Source organism: Cetorhinus maximus, chromosome 1, assembly GCF_964194155.1.
Source record: "Cetorhinus maximus chromosome 1, sCetMax3.hap1.1, whole genome shotgun sequence".
Lineage (NCBI taxonomy): Eukaryota > Metazoa > Chordata > Chondrichthyes > Lamniformes > Cetorhinidae > Cetorhinus > Cetorhinus maximus.
The window spans coordinates 93,294,977-93,312,826 of NC_135879.1; the positions used below are offsets into that span (position 1 = coordinate 93,294,977).

General features: G+C 45.0%; 1 protein-coding gene across 2 annotated transcripts in view; it reads right to left on the bottom strand.

The window, feature by feature from the left end:
* Positions 1-17,850, bottom strand: part of rasgef1ba (RasGEF domain family, member 1Ba) — a 100,043-nt gene that overhangs the window by 52,022 nt on the left and 30,171 nt on the right. For both annotated transcript variants that reach the window (XM_078543865.1, XM_078543855.1), the window contains 3 exons: positions 17,339-17,461; positions 16,920-17,057; positions 2,827-3,039 (listed from right to left, as the gene is read on the bottom strand). In XM_078543865.1, coding sequence (XP_078399991.1) covers positions 2,827-3,039; positions 16,920-17,057; positions 17,339-17,461 — 474 coding nt within the window. The remainder of the gene's footprint in view (positions 1-2,826; positions 3,040-16,919; positions 17,058-17,338; positions 17,462-17,850) is intronic.

The following is a 17,850-nucleotide window of genomic DNA, read 5'->3' on the forward strand; positions in this document are numbered from 1 at the left end:
ATCATTGAGGATGAGGATATTTGAGGACTCTCCTCCTGCAGTGAGTAGTTTAATTATCCACCACCATTCATGACTGGATGCGGAAGGACTGCAGAGTTCAGATTTGATCCATTGCTTATGGGGTCGCTTAGCTCTGTCTATCACTTGCTGCTTTTGCTGTTTGGCACGCAAGTAGTCCTGTATTGTAGCTTCACCAGGTTGACACCGCATTTTTAGGTTTGCCGGGTACTGCTCCTAGCTTTTAATTCCAGATTAATAATCTATTCCAGAGCAACAGCCTGGGCCGCTGGATTATTAGTCCAGTAACATTACCACTATGCCACTGCTTACCAGAAATTGTAAGACTGCTCCAGATGTAGAGATACATTTGACCAGTGTGCAATTTAGCAAATCAGATGCAGATTTATGTTTACCCAATTTATGGAGCTCACGATTTTTAACTCGTCGGTTTTAATGATGTATGAACCTCATTACTCAATTTTCCAGTCAGCACTCTGGTCATGCAAGATTCCATGCTGGGATTGGGGTTTTGCAATTTCTGAGCTACGAAAGAACAAACTTGTATTCATACAGCTTGGTGGCTGCTGTAATATAGGGAAATATGACATCCAAATTGCACATAGCAGGTCTTAAAAACAGCAATGAGATAATGACCTGTTTTAGTGATGTTGGTTGAGGGATAAATATTGATCAGGACACCTGGAAGAACTACCTTGTTCTTCTTCAAACAGTAGCATGGGACCTTTTACGTGCCTCTAAGAGAGCAGACAGTTTAAAGTCTTTTCAAAAGACTCTGGTAGTTTAGCATTTCCTCAGTAATGCACTGAGGTGTGACTGGATCATGCGCTGAGGTTTCTGGAGAGGTGAGAGTGCCATCACTGAGACAAGGCTGAAACAACAAGGGGGTCAAAAAGAAAGGCAAAGAACAGGACACACCAGCTTCTCAGCTAGAATGGAGTGTCAGGGAGAACTGGGATTTATATAAAATGTCTTTGCCAGGTCATTTAAAGTAAATCGCTCCAGGAAAACAGCAGGCAAATGAGTTCCTTAAGAATGCCTTAAGCATTCATCTGCAAGCATAATTTCAACACCTTGCTGTCTATAAGCAAAGTCATCTAGGAACACTGTAGCCTACATGCTTTACTCAGCACTGTCATAAGTTGTGTGCTCTTGTTCATGACCTGCTTCATCTTTTCTCCACATAGGACATGACAGGGAGTTTGGAATGGATTTATTCAGGCATCCATATAAGATTGAGAATATAAGGAATGCTAGACTCTCTCATCAGGTTGGTATGTCTAACTTTGTGCAGTGGAACATTAACAATAGCCTATTCTTGTTTAATAGTTGTATACAGTGGCTGCCGATTAAATTTTGAAATTAATAATTAACTCTTAATTTATACCTAGTATAAATGTGTTGGGTGGAGGACAAGGTTTTGTAGCCACTATCTAACATACCATTCCAAGACATGACCACCAGTCTTGAGAGCATGGCACCAAGGCTGGTCTACGCATCAGCTGTGAGAAGACCAAGACAATGACGACTGGACAGCAAAGACCCTCTCATCACCATCGAGCAACAGAACATCGAGTACATTGACCACTTCCCCTACCTAGGAAGCAACATCTCCAGGGAGGGTGATGTAGATATCGCTGTCCCCACAAGAATTGGCAAAGCAGCATTGGTCTTCCAGCAGCTCCGCATGGTGTGGGCATCCAATATCATCAACACGACCATGAAGCTGCAATTCTACATGTCCATTATAGTACCAACTGAAATCTGTGTCAGTGAGACATGGAAGAGAACTGCAAAGGTGCCACATAATTTGCCTGGGCATCACATGGAGAGACAGCATCGAAAATGAAGAAGTGCTGCAGAGGACTGGTCAGGGACGCGTGCGGGACATCGTGAGAAAGAGACAACTGAGGCTGGCAGGACACATTTTGCACCTGGACATATGGTCTGCCAGAGTAGGAACAGAACAGAGACCACCAGACAGAAGAAGAGCATGGGGCCAGTCAAAGAAGACCTGGTGAACTACATTTAAGGAGGACCTCCAAGAGTGCGACACCATCTGTGCAGGAGCGAAAGAGACTGTGATGGACCTGAGCTACTGACGGAGTCTTTCTGTCCATTGTCTCATATGGGACTGGAGGAACTAAGTCTAAGCTTAAGCAAGTCAGCTACCAATGACTGTCATCTCAACCAATTATGCAGGGTGGAATTTTGCCTCTACCATCTGGGTGGTAATTTGATGGAGTAGATCTTGGCTGACCTGATATAGAATGGGTGTGGGTGATGGGTCTTGAGCAGAACAGCTTCCCATCCAATTTCCCGCTTGCTCGGAAGCTAGCTAAGGTCCAGTATTCATGTAGCCCCTCCAAAATTACTAACTCCACCCTATTTGAATTGCTAACCTCTTGTGCTAAATTACCACTTCATGTTTTTTGGGCCAAATGAACTAATTTAGTCCATGGTGATATTTGATGTTGGTAAATAAACAAGAGGATATTGAGCTCCAAATGGCAACATTTGAGTTTGCTATTTTAGGAATCATCAACATAGTGGGTAATTGTAAAAGCCATCATTTACACACTGTAACTATGCTATTGAAGAACTGTTATTACCTTGTGGATTCACAAACTTCTCCACAAAACTTAAGTGAACATAAACCTCCAAAGCTTAGTGACTAGAGGCTTAAGCGCCGAAAAAATGAGTCAAAAACACTATAACAAAATAATAGAAAAACAAAACAGAAAATGCACTATAAAATATAACTCAATGGTATATTACAATATGTGTAATAACGTATAAAGCACTAACCAGTTCTACATGTGTTAGCTGCTGAGCTAAAGTGTATGGATCACTGCAGATGTTCACTATATCTCTCTGAATGGATTGTGGTTTGGTCTTTAGCACAGTCAGTCGGTCTGTGACAGATGTATTTAATTTTGTGAGAACTTCTTCATACTGGTTAAGGGTAGCAAGCTTCCGGATCAGGTTCTGAGTTATCTGGTGCATAGTTTTCCGATGTAACTGCCATTAAAAAGGAAAGAACACACATGAGTAAAATCAGTATCCAGATAATTCTACAAAAGCAAAATACTGTATATGCTGGTATCTCATTGAGGCACGTAAACAAAATATTTCCTTTATCGTTTAGAGCTGAAACATATCATCGGATTAATGTACAGAACTCCTTATGGCTATTTGGAGATGCTTACTGGAAAATGGATGGAATTGAGCTCAAGGTTTTCTACCAGCCCACTACATTACCCACATCTGGATAACCCGTCAATGGTCATTATATATGCTGGCATACAAGAATTGCTTCTTGATGCTGGAAGACTGCAAGGAAACATGAAACAAAACAATAGCATGAGCACTACCTGCCAGATAGGATGGGTTCTAAGGGGAGGAATTGGGTCAAAAAACTTATAAGGTCAAAAGAAAGTACTAAGATCACTACCACAGGCACGTGGTTACCCCAATCCTTGTAAAAGCTGATCAGGAAACATTTTAAATGCAGAATCTCTCATAATGTTATACTGAGAACCAGTGTATAATAGAAATTAATTTCAATCCACGTGGCAAATCGTATCTATTATTAAGGAAGTTATAGCAGGGCACTTAGAAAATCTCATTGCAATCAGGCAGAGTCAACATGGTTTTGTGAAAAGGAAATCACGTTTGACTAATCTATTGGAGTTCTTTGAGGAAGTAACAAGCAAAGTTGATAAAGGGGAACCTATGGATATGCTGTACTTAGATTTCCAGAAGGCTTTTGGCAAGGTGCCACATCAAAGGTTACTATGCAAAGTAAGAGCTCATGGTATAGGGGGGTAACATATTAGCTTGGATAGAGGATTAGTTAGCAAAGAGGACACAGACAGTAGGCATAAATGGGTCATTTTCGAGTTAGCAAGATGTGACGAGTGGAGTGCCACAGGGATCAGTGCTGGGGCCTCAACTATTTACAATTTATATCAATGACTTGGATGAAGGGACCAAATGCATGGTTGCTAAATTTGCTGATGACATAAAGACATGTGGGAAAGTAAGTTGTGAAAAGGACACAAACCTGCAAAGGGACATAGATAGGTTAACTGAGTGGGCAAAAATTTGGCAGATGGGGTATAATGTGGGAAAATGTGAACTTGTCCACTTTGGCAGGAAGAATAGAAAAGCAGCATTTTGTTTAAATGGAGAGAGATTGCAGAACTCTGAGGTACAGAAGGACATGGGTGGTTTAGTATATGAATCAGGAAAAATTGGTATGCAGGTACAGCAAGTGATTAGGAACTTAAATGGAATGTTGTCATTTATTGCGAGGGAAGTGGAATATGAAAATAGGGATGTTGTGTTACAGTTGTATAGGGTGTTGGTGAGACCACATCTAGAGTACTGTGTACAGTTTTGGTCCCCTTATTTAAGAAAGGATATGTGTTAGAAACAGTGCAGAGAAGGTTCACTCGAATGATCTCTGGGATATCTTATGAGGGAAGTTTGGACAGGCTATGACAATATCCACTAGAGTTTAGAAGATTGAGAGGCAATCTTATTCAAACATGCAGGATCCTGAGGTGACTTGATGGATGCTGAAAGGACGTTTCTCCTTGTGAGAGAGACTAGAAGTAGGGGACACAGTTTAAAAATAAGGGGTCTTCCATTTAAGACAGAGATGAGAAGATATTTTTTTGTCTCAGACGATCTTGAATCTTCAGACCTTTCTTCCCCAGAGAGGGGTGGAGGCGGGGTCATTGAATGTTTTTAAGGCAGAGGTAGATAGATTCTTGACTAACAAGGGAGTCAAAGGTTATATGGGGTAATGGTGTAGCAGGCTTGAGGGGCCGAATGGCCTACTTCTGCTCCTAATTCGTATGTTTGTATGAATGGTGCTGCCACAGTTCTACTGCAACAAATGGCCTCCTTCTGTGCTGTAATCACTCTATGACTCACTCTATAAGGGGGTAACTCTGCAGTTATTCATAAATGTGTTTTTAATAAATACCAGATGATAGGTTTTGCCTCAAGCTTAAAAATGTAACATAACTAAATATACCTCAAATACTGCATCCTAATCCAATCCGCCATCTGCATAAAGTTATCCAGTTAGAAAGAAATTTGCATACATTAAAAACAGGTTATTAGATATTTATTGGAACAGTTTAAATCCCTTCAACAATAAGAATCTGGGATAAGAATTCTGCTGCTGTTACCTTTAGTGACATTGTAAATACATTAGTGGCTCTTTGTTTGGTGCCTCTGGGGACATTTTAAACACATCCAAATAGGACACATTGGAAATAACCAAAATGAATCTTCACAAACACTTTGTGATGTCCCTTAACACAGTAACCAGACTTATTTGTGCCCAAGCGATTTTCCCAACAAGCTATAATGCCATCAGGGAGAAGAAATGGTTTGCATTGTTAAAACTGTGACAAAGTAATGTTTGTGTGGAGAAATACTGCAGCATTGTTTTTGGCATGTTTCCCCTCTTTTCCCCATCATTACTTTGTCTAATGTCCAGCCATCTGTTTGCTCTCACCAGTGCAACAACTGAGAACCAATAAAGCTCATCAAAGCCTATGGTAAACAGGTTAGAATGCTGACCTCAACCAGAGTTCAAATCTTTCCGACTGCAAGTAATCTAAAATTATAACGCTGGTATGCTTGAGGAAATCATGGCATTGAGCTTGTCCTACAATTTAAATACCCAATATCACAGATTTAGTGTGCATGTACTAAAGGCAATGTAGAACTCCACATGATTTCATGAGTTTTCTCACTCATGTGAGCCTTTCAAGCTATTGTATCTAAAGTCTCGATGTGGATATTTGTAGGCAATGCAGCAATGGCCACCATAAACAACTTCTTTAAATAATCTACACACCCTTTTACTTTTGCCTAAAGGCAAGCATAAGCTATAAATGTGTTGCTTTCATAATAACAGTGCAATAGAAGAACAGTGCTGTAAACAACTGGGAAGCAATACAAACTAGAGCAGACAGATGCATGCTTCTATTTCTGCGTTTTTCCCCCCCGTCACCACCATTTGCAGCTGAAAAGAGGTCAGCATAGATAATCATAAGATGTAGTGAGATAAAGCTCTCTGGGAAACAAGGGCCTTTGCTATTGTCTTTTTCTAAGCTGCGCGTGCCCCCAGTTTCATTTTATTCTTCGTCTCATCCGACGCCTCAACAAGAAACTTTGTCTCTTTCTTTCAGGTGCAAAGGAACGGAAGCTCCAACAACTCATCGACACCAACACCCATCCAGGACCCTCCACCCCTGTCTGTCCCTCTGTCCCCATCCCGTCTTCCAATCCCAGCCCCGGCCATGTATTCACCATACCCCCTGACCTTCCCCTCTCCGATGCTGAACGTTCAGTGCTCAGCAAAGGACTTAGTTTCATAAAAACAAAAAACTACTGCGGATGCTGGAAATCCAAAACAAAAACAGAATTACCTGGAAAACCTCAGCAGGTCTGGCAGCATCGGCGGAGAAGAAAAGAGTTGACGTTTCGAGTCCTCATGACCCTTCCGCAGAACTGAGTAAAGTTAGGAGAGGGGTGAAATATGAAATAGTTTCATACCCTTACGCCCTCATCTCAATGAATTTCGGGCTCGGCACGATGCTGAACTCTTCTTCTGCCGCCTTCATCTCCGTGCTCACTTCTTTGGGCAGGAGTCCTCTCCCTGTTCAACGGATCCTTTTATCCACCTCCAATATTCTCCCTCCACCTGGACCCCTCCCTCTGGATTCTTACCTTCTCTTGATCTTTTCATTGAGAACTGTCGGCGTGACATTAGTCGTCTCAATTTCTCTGCTCCTCTCACCCACTTTAACCTGTCTCTCTCTGAACTTGCTGCACTAAGTTCTCTCAGGTCCAACCCCAACATTGTCATCAAACCTGCTGACAAGGGTGGTACTGTTGTTGTCTGGCACACTGACCTCTACCTCGCAGAGGCTGAGCGTCAACTCGCAGACATTTCCTCCTACCTCCCCCTGGACCATGACCCCACCACGGAACATCAAGCCATTGTTTCCAGGACTGTTACTGACCTCATCTCCTCTGGAGATCTTCCTTCCACAGCTTTCAACCTGATAGTCTCCCAACCTCGGACGGCCCGCTTCTACTTCCTACCCAAAATCCACAAACAGGACTGTCCCGGCAGACCGATCATGTCAGCCTGTTCCTGCCCCACGGAACTCATTTCTTGCTATCTTGACTCCATTCTCTCTCCCCTTATCCAGTCGCTTCCCACCTATATCCGTGATTCCTCTGACACCCTACATCATATCAACAATTTCCAGTTCCCTGGCCCCAACTGCCTCCTCTTCACCATGGACGTCCAATCCCTCTGCACCTCCATCCTCCACCAGGATGGTCTGAGGGCCCTTAGCTTCTTCCTCAAACAGAGGCCCGAACAATCCCCATCCACCACTACTCTCCTCCGTCTGGCTGAGCTTGTTCTCACACTGAACAATTTCTCTTTAAACTCCTCTCACTTCCTCCAAATAAAAGGTGTGGCTATGGGTACCCGCATGGGCCCCAGCTATGCCTGTCTCTTTATGGGGTATGTGGAACATTCCTTGTTCCAGTCCTACTCCGGCCCCCTCCCACAACTCTTTCTCCGGTACATCAGTGATTACTTCGGTGATGCTTCATGCTCTCGTCTGGACCTGGAAATATTTATTAATTTTGCTTCCAATTTCCACCCCTCCATCATTTTCACATGGTCCATCTCTGACACTTCCCTTCCCTTCCTTGACCTCTCTGTCTCAATTTCTGGTGATAGACTGTCCACCAATATCCATTACAAGCCTACCGACTCCCACAGCTACCTCGACTACAGCTCCTCACACCCCGCTTCCTGTAAGGAGTCCATCCCATTCTCTCAGTTCTTTCGCCTCCTTTGCATCTGTTCTGATGATGCCACTTTCAAAAACAGTTCCTCTGACATGTCTTCCTTCTTCCTTAACCGAGGTTTTCCACCCACGGTGGTTGACAGGGCCCTCAACCGTGTCCAGCCCATCTCCCGCGCATCCGCCCTCACACCTTCCTCTCCCACCCAGAAAAATGATAGGGTCCCTCTTGTCCTCACTTATCACCCCACCAGCCTCCGCATTCAAAGGATCATCCTCCGCCATTTCCGCCAACTCTAGCATGATGCCACCACCAAACACATCTTCACTACACCCCACCTGGCAGCATACCGCAGGGATCGTTCCCTCCGGGACACCCTGGTTCACTCCTCCATCACCCCCTACACCTCAACACCCTCCCACGGCACCTTCCCATGCAACCGCAGAAGGTGCAACACCTGCCCCTTTACTTCCCCTCTCCTCACCGTCCAAGGGCCCAAACACTCCTTTCAAATGAAGCAGCATTTCACTTGCACTTCCCTCAATTTGATCTACTGCATTCGTTGCTCCCAATGCGGTTTCCTCTACACTGGAGAGACCAAACGCAGACTAGGTGACCACTTTGCAGAACACCTTCGGTCTGTCAGCAAGCATTACCCAGACCTCCCTGTCGCTTGCCATTTCAACACTCCACCCTGCTCTCATGCCCACATGTCCGTCCTTGGCCTGATGCATTGTTCCAGTGAAGCTCAACGTAAACTGGAGGAACAGAACCTCATCTTCCAACTAGGCACTTTACAGCCTTCCAGACTGAATATTGAGTTCAACAATTTTAGATCATGAACTCTCTCCTCCATCCCCACCCCCTTTCCGATACCCTCCTTTTTTTTCCAATAATTTATATAGATTTTTCTTTTCCCACCTATTTCCATTATTTTTAAATGCATTTCCATCCATTGTTTTATCTCTACCTTTTAGCCTTTTTCGATTCCTTCGCCCCAACCCACCTCCACTAGGGCTATCTGTACCTTACTTGTCCTGCTTTCTACCTTTAATTAGCACATTCCTTAGATAATATCACCACCTTCAACATCTCTTTGTCTTTTTGTCTATGACATCTTTTGGCAATCTCCACCTATCACTGGCCCTCTATCCAGCTCTACTTGTCCCATCCCCCCCTTAAACCAGCTTATATTTCACCTCTCTTCTAATTTTACTTAGTTCTGTTGAAGGGTCATTCGGACTTGAAACGTTAACTGTCTTCCTCTCCGCAGATGCTGCCAGACCTGCTGAGTTTTTCCAGGTATTTTTATTTTTGTTTTGGATTTCCAGCATCCGCAGTTTTTTTCTTTTATCCTTTGCTATTGTCTGCAGGGTGCACATCAGTCAGCTAATTAGAGTTTTTGTTGACAACGACGTGCAAGGATCAGGATGCAACCGGTCAGTCACAATGCAGCAACACACTTTGCCGTGTGAAAGAAAATATTTGGAGGAGTAGAATTTAGTTAACCACAAGATCAACCAAAACTGACTCAAGGGAGGTTGTGGGCGAGAGGGACGGGAGGTTTCCTCCTTAACAGGCACCCTCTTCCCATTGCAGGGCCCCTCCCAAGGCTTCACCATTCCCCAAGGTTGCCCTCCCTACCACCCCCCATGGCCTCTCAAACCCCAGCCCCACATTCTCTCACCAGCATTAACCTGGGCCTCTGGATTACTAGACCAGTGACTTTATGCTACCATCTCCCCCTGAGTGAGTGATGGTGGGAGGGGAGTCACAGGGTAGGGGTTGCAGGGGAGGGGCTTTGGCAGCAAGGGCAGAGGGTGGTTCTCAGCGGGCCCTCCCGCACCCCTTCCCGATGCTGGATTCCTCGATCAGGCACTGTCCCTTTGAACAAGGGCTCCCCGGGATCCCGCAAGCAAACATATACATGTTTGCATGTTGTGCTCCTGCATGGCGAGTCTCCTGCCCGCCACTGGGTTAATACCAGTGGCAGCTGGATGATGCCCTTAAGTGTACATTTCTTGCCCATTAAGTGCCTAGTGGGGCGGGAAGACCATCCACAGGCCTTCCAACCACAGACTTAATTGGGGAGGGAGGTGCTAAAGGGATCCCCATCTGCCACCCTCCCTCCTGATGCCCCTATTATCAAATTTGCCACAGGGGAGAACATTAAATTCTGCCACGTGGGTCAAGTAATCAAAACTAATATTAAACAACATAGCTCCTAATATTCACATACCACCATTACATAAAGAGCATCTAATGATGGCGCAGATTCTATCAAATGCTTTCTCTAGAAATGGAGCAATTTAAGTTAAAAGTTAATTGTAAAGAAGAATTAGAGAGAACAATACAACATGATTAAGTGTTGGAGGACTGCAGCTCATTGCCATTGATTCACGAGTTTGGTTCCCTGTTCTGTTCAATTCCCGATCTAAGCCGTGCTGAGCATAGGAACACAGGTCTGGATTTTGCGTCCCTCTGCCAATGGGTTTGAAGGTGTTCAGGAAGGCACGTTAAATCCAGCGGGTGGCTTGCTCATCACCTATCTATCCGCCCCTGCCCCACCACAATTGTTCCAGCGGTGAGGGTGGTGTTGGGCAGTCCACCCACCTGTGGACCAATTGAGGCCCTTAAGAGGGCAATTAATGCCCACTTAATTGCCTCACCATGCCTCTGCCAGCATTTAACCAGCAGTGAGAAAGGCCCAAGCCAAGCGGCCAGCCCAGCAGGCTTCCCTGCGCTGACTGGTTGTGGGCGAGGGGGGCGGGAGGTTTCCTCCTTAACAGGCACCCTCTTTCCATTGCAGGGCCCCTCCCAAGGCTTCACCATCCCCCAGGTTGCCCTCCCTACCACACCCCACAATGCCCACCACCCCCCATGGCCTCTCAAACCCCAGCCCCACATTCTCTCACCGGGGCCTGGCAGCTTGGCACCCAGCAGCCGCCCAAAACACTCACCATTTCCAATCCTTCATGGCACGCCTTCTCCTGGGCTTAAGTGCTGGAGTGCTGAAGGCCATCAGCTCTTTCAGGCAGGAATTCCTGTTCTGGACAAGCAGGAGTCCCACCTCTAGCCTATGAACGGACAATTGGCCATTAAATGGCTGCCAAGCGGCCGGTGTTCCCCTTGGTGGCCTCCCCCCGATCCCAACTTTTTAGTTGGGCTCACGGGGGGTGGGGGGTGCAAGGAATCTAGTGCCTCAGGTAATTCAGCCCATGGAATCGTAGGAACTTGAGTAGAGTTTTCAGCACCTTGATCCTGTTCACCATTCAGTGAAATCGTTTACCTGCCTTTGTCCAATATCCCTTGATAATCTTCCCCAACAAAAATCAACCAATCTCAACATGGAAAATCTCCATTGACTGAACATCCACAGCCTTTTGGGAGTGAGATCCAGATTTCCACTACCCTTTGCGTGAAAGGTCGCCCCTGATTTAACACCCCAAAGGCGCAGTTCTTATTTTGTTTTGGGTAGCTATATTAGACAAAACAGTTGCTGTATATCTAACCCATCATAGCCTTTATGATTTTAAACACCCACCATTCAACCTTCTGAACTGTAAGAATAAATGTTTATACAAGCTGTCCTCATAATTTAACCCTTTATCATTCTGCACTGTATGGCATCCCTACTTAAATAATAGAGTCGCATATACAATTTTCCAAGTCAAAGGAATAATTTCAGTATCTAGAGAGCTTTGCAAAATTATGAATAATACATTTTCAATCTCCTCAACTACGTTCTTTCATAGCCTGGGGTGGAATCCATTAACTCATGGAGATTTGTCTGTCATACTTATATCCAGGTAATTGGTCCACTGAGCTAATTTTTTAGATTCCCTTCTACCAGAGACAATGGATGGGATTTTCTGCACCTGCCTGCCGCCGGGATCGTCCGGTCCCGCCACAAGTCAATGGACTTTTGGCTGGGGCGCTTCCTTGCCCGCGGCGGGTCCTGTCCGCGATGGGGCAGGAAAATCCCGGCCATTCTGTCCTCTTCCTCCACTGTGAAAACAGATAAGTGCTCATTATCCATTATAATCTCGTTGAGTCTATCTTTAACGTTTTTTACCACTCCCTGGAGGCTAACTTGGATAGCTGTGGAAGAGAGGTGTAGGGTTTGCAATGTGTGATTAACCCGTGCCAGTTTAAGTATTGCAGGAAGCATGTCATCAAGCAGAAACCCCGCCCCACTGAAACCGCACTGACACAGAGGCCGAGAGGAAATTTAGCCGCTTGGTAAGAACCTTAATTTACCATTTCTATCCTTTTATATGCCTTGATAATTCAAATGTAGATCATTACGGCAGATTTCTATGGGTGACATCTGTCACAGATGAGCTTCTGGTTACTTTAAATCTGAATTTATCCACATGTGCCCTGTTGCAATTGATTTGAAGTTTGGAATTAACCTGGACTAATAATTTAGAGACGTGGGCCGGGATTTTCCGCCTCCATGGTGGCGGGACCCGCCCAGGAAGATTCGGCGGCCCAGCCAAAAGTCCATTGACTTTCAGCGGGGCTGGAAAAACCCGCCCATGAATGTAAATCCCACCATGGCAGCTGGGTAAATTAAATTCAATTAATTAAATAAATCTGGAATAAAAAGCTAGTATTAGCAATGGTGACAATGAAATGGATTGTCATAAAACCCAATGACTCACGAGTATCCTCTAGAGGAGGAAATATACCATCTTTACCCAGTCTGCCCTATATGTGACTCCAGACTCACAACAATGCAGTTGACTGCCCTTTGAAACGGGGCTGCATTCGATATGGGAAGCACTGACCCTCCAAACCCCAACCCTGCATTTTACAGGGGGCCTCCACCAGCCCCGCCGCCCCCCCCGCAAGGGAAGTCAGGAGCAGGAGTAGGCCATTCAGCCCTTCAACCCTGCTCCGCCATTCATTATGATCATGGCTGATCATCCAACTCAATAGCCTGCTCCCACTTTCTCCCCATACCCTTTGATCCCTTTCGCCCCAAGAGCTATATCTAACTCCTTCTTGAAAATATACAATGTTTTGGCCTCAACAAGAACATCCTTCCTCAGATAAGGAGACCAAAACTGCACACAATATTGCAGGTGTGGTCTCACCAAGGCCCTGTATAATTGCAGCAAGACATCCCTGTTCCTGTACTCGAATCCTCTGGCTATGAAGGCCAACATACTATTTGCCTTCTTTACCGCCTGCTACACCTGCATGCTTACCTTCAGCGACTGGTGTACGAGGACACCCGGGTCTCGTTGCACATTCCCCTCTCTCAATTTATAGCCATTCAAATAATAATCTGCCTTCCTGTTTTTGCTACCAAAGTGGATAACCTCACACTGAGGAAGCCTGCCCTGCAGCCATAGCACACAGGCGGGCTAAATTGTTTAACAGGGCGACTTTGAACCCCACCCCTGGTGAGGAGAAGTCCCATCCTTGGGAGCTGCCAGATAATCTGATTGGCAGGCAGCTCCATCAGTCCTGACAACGCCAGAGCTCAGTAGCGGGCACTGCCGGGACTACAGGAAGAAGCGTGAAGAGGATCATGGCTGCCCAGTTAGATAAGTCCCAAGGGAGGGGCCCTAGGTCCCAGTAGTGTGGGGATGGGGTCCTGTAGGTAGGGCAGGCAGCACGGAAGGAGGGGATTTGACATCTTGTTTGTCGTGGGGGGGGGGGGGTGTTGAGGGGGTGCCCCCAATGCAAGCAGGGCACTTCTGAATGAGGTGCCTCCCCTTCCTTCCCACCTTTTCTCATGTAGACCTTAGTAAACGGCCTGCACACTCCAACAAGCCCAATCGACCTTTAATTATTCCTTTAAAATATGCAGGTGGTCTGCCAAATATGGCGCCCTCCCATCCAGCGTATTATGGTGACCGGGTCGGGGGTGGGTAGGAAGATGGTGGACTAGCTACCCGACCTATTTTACGTGCCCAACTGCTGAAAGCAAGCCTGGCGGGGACACATAAAGATCCAGCCCATGGACTAGAAAGCCATTCAGTTTAATCAAAATACTGTTGTAAAAAACTATAATCCAGATGGACTGCAGTGGTACAGAAAGCAGCTAATGAATTTCTCAAGGGCAAGCAAGGATGGTCAATAAATACTGTCCTTGCCAACAGCACCCTAACAACAACAATAACTTGTATGTATATAGCAACATTAATGTAGTAAAGCATCCCAAGGTGCTTCACAGGAGTGTTATAAAACAACATATGACACTAAGCCACATAAGGAGATAATTTAACAGATGAGCAAAAGTTTGGTCAAGGAGGTAGGCTTTAAGGAGTGTCTTAAGGAGAAAAGCAAGTAGACTAGGCAGAGAGGTTTAGGGAGGGAATTCCAGAGTTTAGGGCCTATCAGTTGAAGCACATCCACCAATGGTGGAGCAATTAAAATCAGGAATGCTCAAGAAGCCAAAATTAGAGGAGCGCAGGTACCTCAAAGAGCTGTTTAGATTGAGGATCTTACAGAGATAGGGAGGGGTCAGGCCAAGGATGGATCTGGAAACGAGGATAAGAACTTTAAAATAAATGTGTGTGTTTAAGCGGGATGCATGTGTAGACCAGCAAGCATTTGGTGTGTGAGCGAGGATGAGTTTTTGTTGATCTCAAGTTTATGGAGGGTAGGATATGGAAGGCCAGACAGGAATGTGTTAGAATAGTCAAGTCTGGAGCTAACGAAGGCATGAATGAGAGATTCAGCACTAGGGCAGGGGTGGAAATGAGAGGTGTAACAGAGATAGAAATAGGTGATTTAATGATGGTACAGACAGGTGGTTGAAAGCCCATCTTGGGGTCAAATATGGTAACAAGGCTGTGGACAGTCTGGTTCAGTCTCAAACAGTTGCCATGGAGAGGGATGGAATAATGGTGAGAGAGCAGAGTCTGTGGCAGGGACCAAAGATATTGCTTCAATCTTGCCGCTACCATCTAGAAGGACAAGGGCAGCGATACATGGGAACACCACCACTTGGAAGGTCCCCTCCAAGTCACTTACCATCCTAACTTGGAAATATATCGCCATTCCTTCATTGTCGCTGAGTCAAAATCCTAGAACTCCCTCCCTAACAGCACTGTGGGTGTAAGTGTACCACAGGGACTGCAGCAGTTGAAGAAGGCAGCTCACCGCCACCTTCTCAAGGGCAATTAGGGATGGGAAATAAATGCTGGCCTAGCCAGCGATGCCCACATCCCGTAAATGAATATTGAAAAAAAATTAACTGGAGAAAATTTCTGCTAATCCAGTACTGGATGTCGGCAAAGCAGTCTGACAATTTAAAGACATGGCGGGGGGTGGGGTCTAGAGAGATGGTGGTGAGATAGAGTTGGGTGTTGTCAGGATTCATGTGGAAACTGATGTGTTTCCAGATAATGTCGTTGAGGGGCGGCTTGCAGATGAGAAATGCGAGGGGGGCAAGGATATGTTCTCAGGCAGTGTGGGAACAGGAAGAGAAGCTACTGCGAGTGATATTTTGGGTACTATTTGATAGATAAGGATGGGACAAGACGAGTGCAGTCCCACCCAGCTGGGCAACAGTGGAGAGGTGCTGGAGGAAGGTGCTGTGGTCAACTGTGTCAAAGGCTAGAGACAGGACATGAAGGACAAGGAGGATGTTACTTAGGATGGCATCTGTGACTTTGCTAAGAGTTGTTTCAGTACTGTGGCAGGAACGGAAACCTAATTGGAGGGATTCGAACATTACGTTCTGGGAAAGATATGCATGGATTTGGGAGACCCATGCCCCATGGATGAATTAGAAAAGGTAAGCTAGTGCAGCTCAATATTTTGAACACAGGCAATGTGGCATTTTAATGCTGTGCTGCAGTTAAGAAAAACATGGTTCCAAAACCAGGATTGTACTTCAGCCAATGGTCACCATCTCTGGTATAAATCACCATCAATCCATAAGCACCATTTTTACTGCTAATCTTCCACTGCAAAATATGTGAAGTGTCATGCTTCTCACATGCATCCCTTTGTTTAATTCAAGGCCATTTCATTTCTGAGAGATAATGTGGTGAATTTTAAACCCAAAAATGGGTTGGTTGTGGTTGGTCAGATCCTAAAATTGTAAATTTTTTAACCCATCTACAACCTGCCCACTTTTGGTTTCAATGGGAGTGAAACAAGAGGAAGCAATTAAACTGCTTCCAGGCGCAGGCTGACAATTTAAAGGTTTTAAAGAAGCTGGCAGCCTCTGATTTAACAGTGACCGGCCAGGTTTCTCAGGCCTCAGGAAACCTGAGAGCTGAAGGGAGGCGAAGATGACTTTCGGGAGATGGTAAGTGCCTTTACAGCATTGCTTGTAGGCCAGAAGGAGTAAAAGTGCTTCCCCCTGACTCTCAACCCATGCAAAGACCCCCTGGGTCAGGGATCAGACACCCCTACCGCGCCTAGGGTTGTGGATCAGACACCCAGACACCATCCCCGGATCCCAGCAACAGCTGCAGGCTCCCTGCCTGCTCCTGTAGTCTGTTCTGGAGTCCTCCCTCCTTGACTGAACAGGAAACCTCAAGGAGAAAAGTTGCATGCTGCGTGAGTTAAAACTTCAAAGCTTGCAAGGTTCTCATTTGAAACCCCGATCTAGCTTTGTAATCTGCAGCTGTAAATATTGGAGCCAGTAACTCCATGCACACACCAAACTGATCAACATGTATTTAAATACTTAACAACTAATGCTACGCTTCAAAACAAGACGATGTAAACCTGTGTCTAGACTTTCTTCGGAAGTAAGAAATACATTTCTGAAAAAAAGTCAGTATTTAGCTAAATTAATTTTGCTGGATTTAATCATACAGTGCCTGATGCTCCTAGCATGAACATGGTAATTATGGTCATGCATAAATGACAGAATTAGCAATAAACCATGTGGATATGAGCTATAAATCTGTCACCTGTTTGGATTCAATTCCCATTTCTTCCAGTTATTTGTTTTATTTGTTCGGGTTGGTGTTTTCTTTTACTCCTCACTGGAAACATCATGCATTCACCGTTAACTATTCCTAATAATTCAAACATAAATGAGTTGCTGTTTGCAAATGACTAACCTCATCCAAAGTAGCTATCTTGTGTGTCATGTCCTTTAGGTTTCTCATCATCCTCTCATCTCGGAAATCATAGGGAAATGTCTCAGTCCATTCGGCCAATAGCTGCACTATTTTTGGTGCAAATTTTCTTATTTTGGCCTAGAATCAGTCAGAAAACTGTATTTAATTATGATAGATTGAAATGCAAGTTGTGTAATAACATTTAATTCATCTAAAGAACAACACTGGCAATGTCTAATTGTGAGACATTGAAGATTCCTTCCTTCATTAAAAATTAACAGAAGAAATCACTCACAGCACATAGATGGAACCCTTATTCCATTAATCATGAGAGGAAAGACTCACAAACGTGCTCTTTTATCAGTATTCACAAAATCATCAGTCTTAGACAAATAAAAAGCCTCCCTTGACAATCTCACCTTATCTAAAATGGCCTCATTCAGTCTCTGTTGCTCAATGCACATGAGGCAAACCTTTGCTAGGAGCTCATATGGCCGGATGAAAAGACGTGAGCTGAGCAGAAAAGTAAATACGTATGTTCTCTGTAAGAGAAAGGCAAGAAAAGCTCACACAAAGAATTACAGTTTTAATTTTGTTTAACTATTCTCATCTGTAACAGGTTTTCATTTGGAGACAATGGGGGAAGTTCTAACTGAATGAAAATGTGAAGGTTTGGGTCGGGTGGGTATGGGGTGTAAAGGTCTCAGAAATCTGTTTCAGAAACTGGCCTCCAACCTTCCTAATTCTGGCTTTCCTGGGGCCAGAAGCTGAGCAGGCAGCCAAAACGATTCAAGGAGTTGTCCACAACTTTAAATATAATAATGAAGCCGCTTTGTGCTTTAGCAGCTGTCGATTGGGTTTCCTGAACTGTGCAGCACATGGCAGCTCCCTCAAGGCAAGGACTTTGTGGATTCAGGAAATAATTGCCATC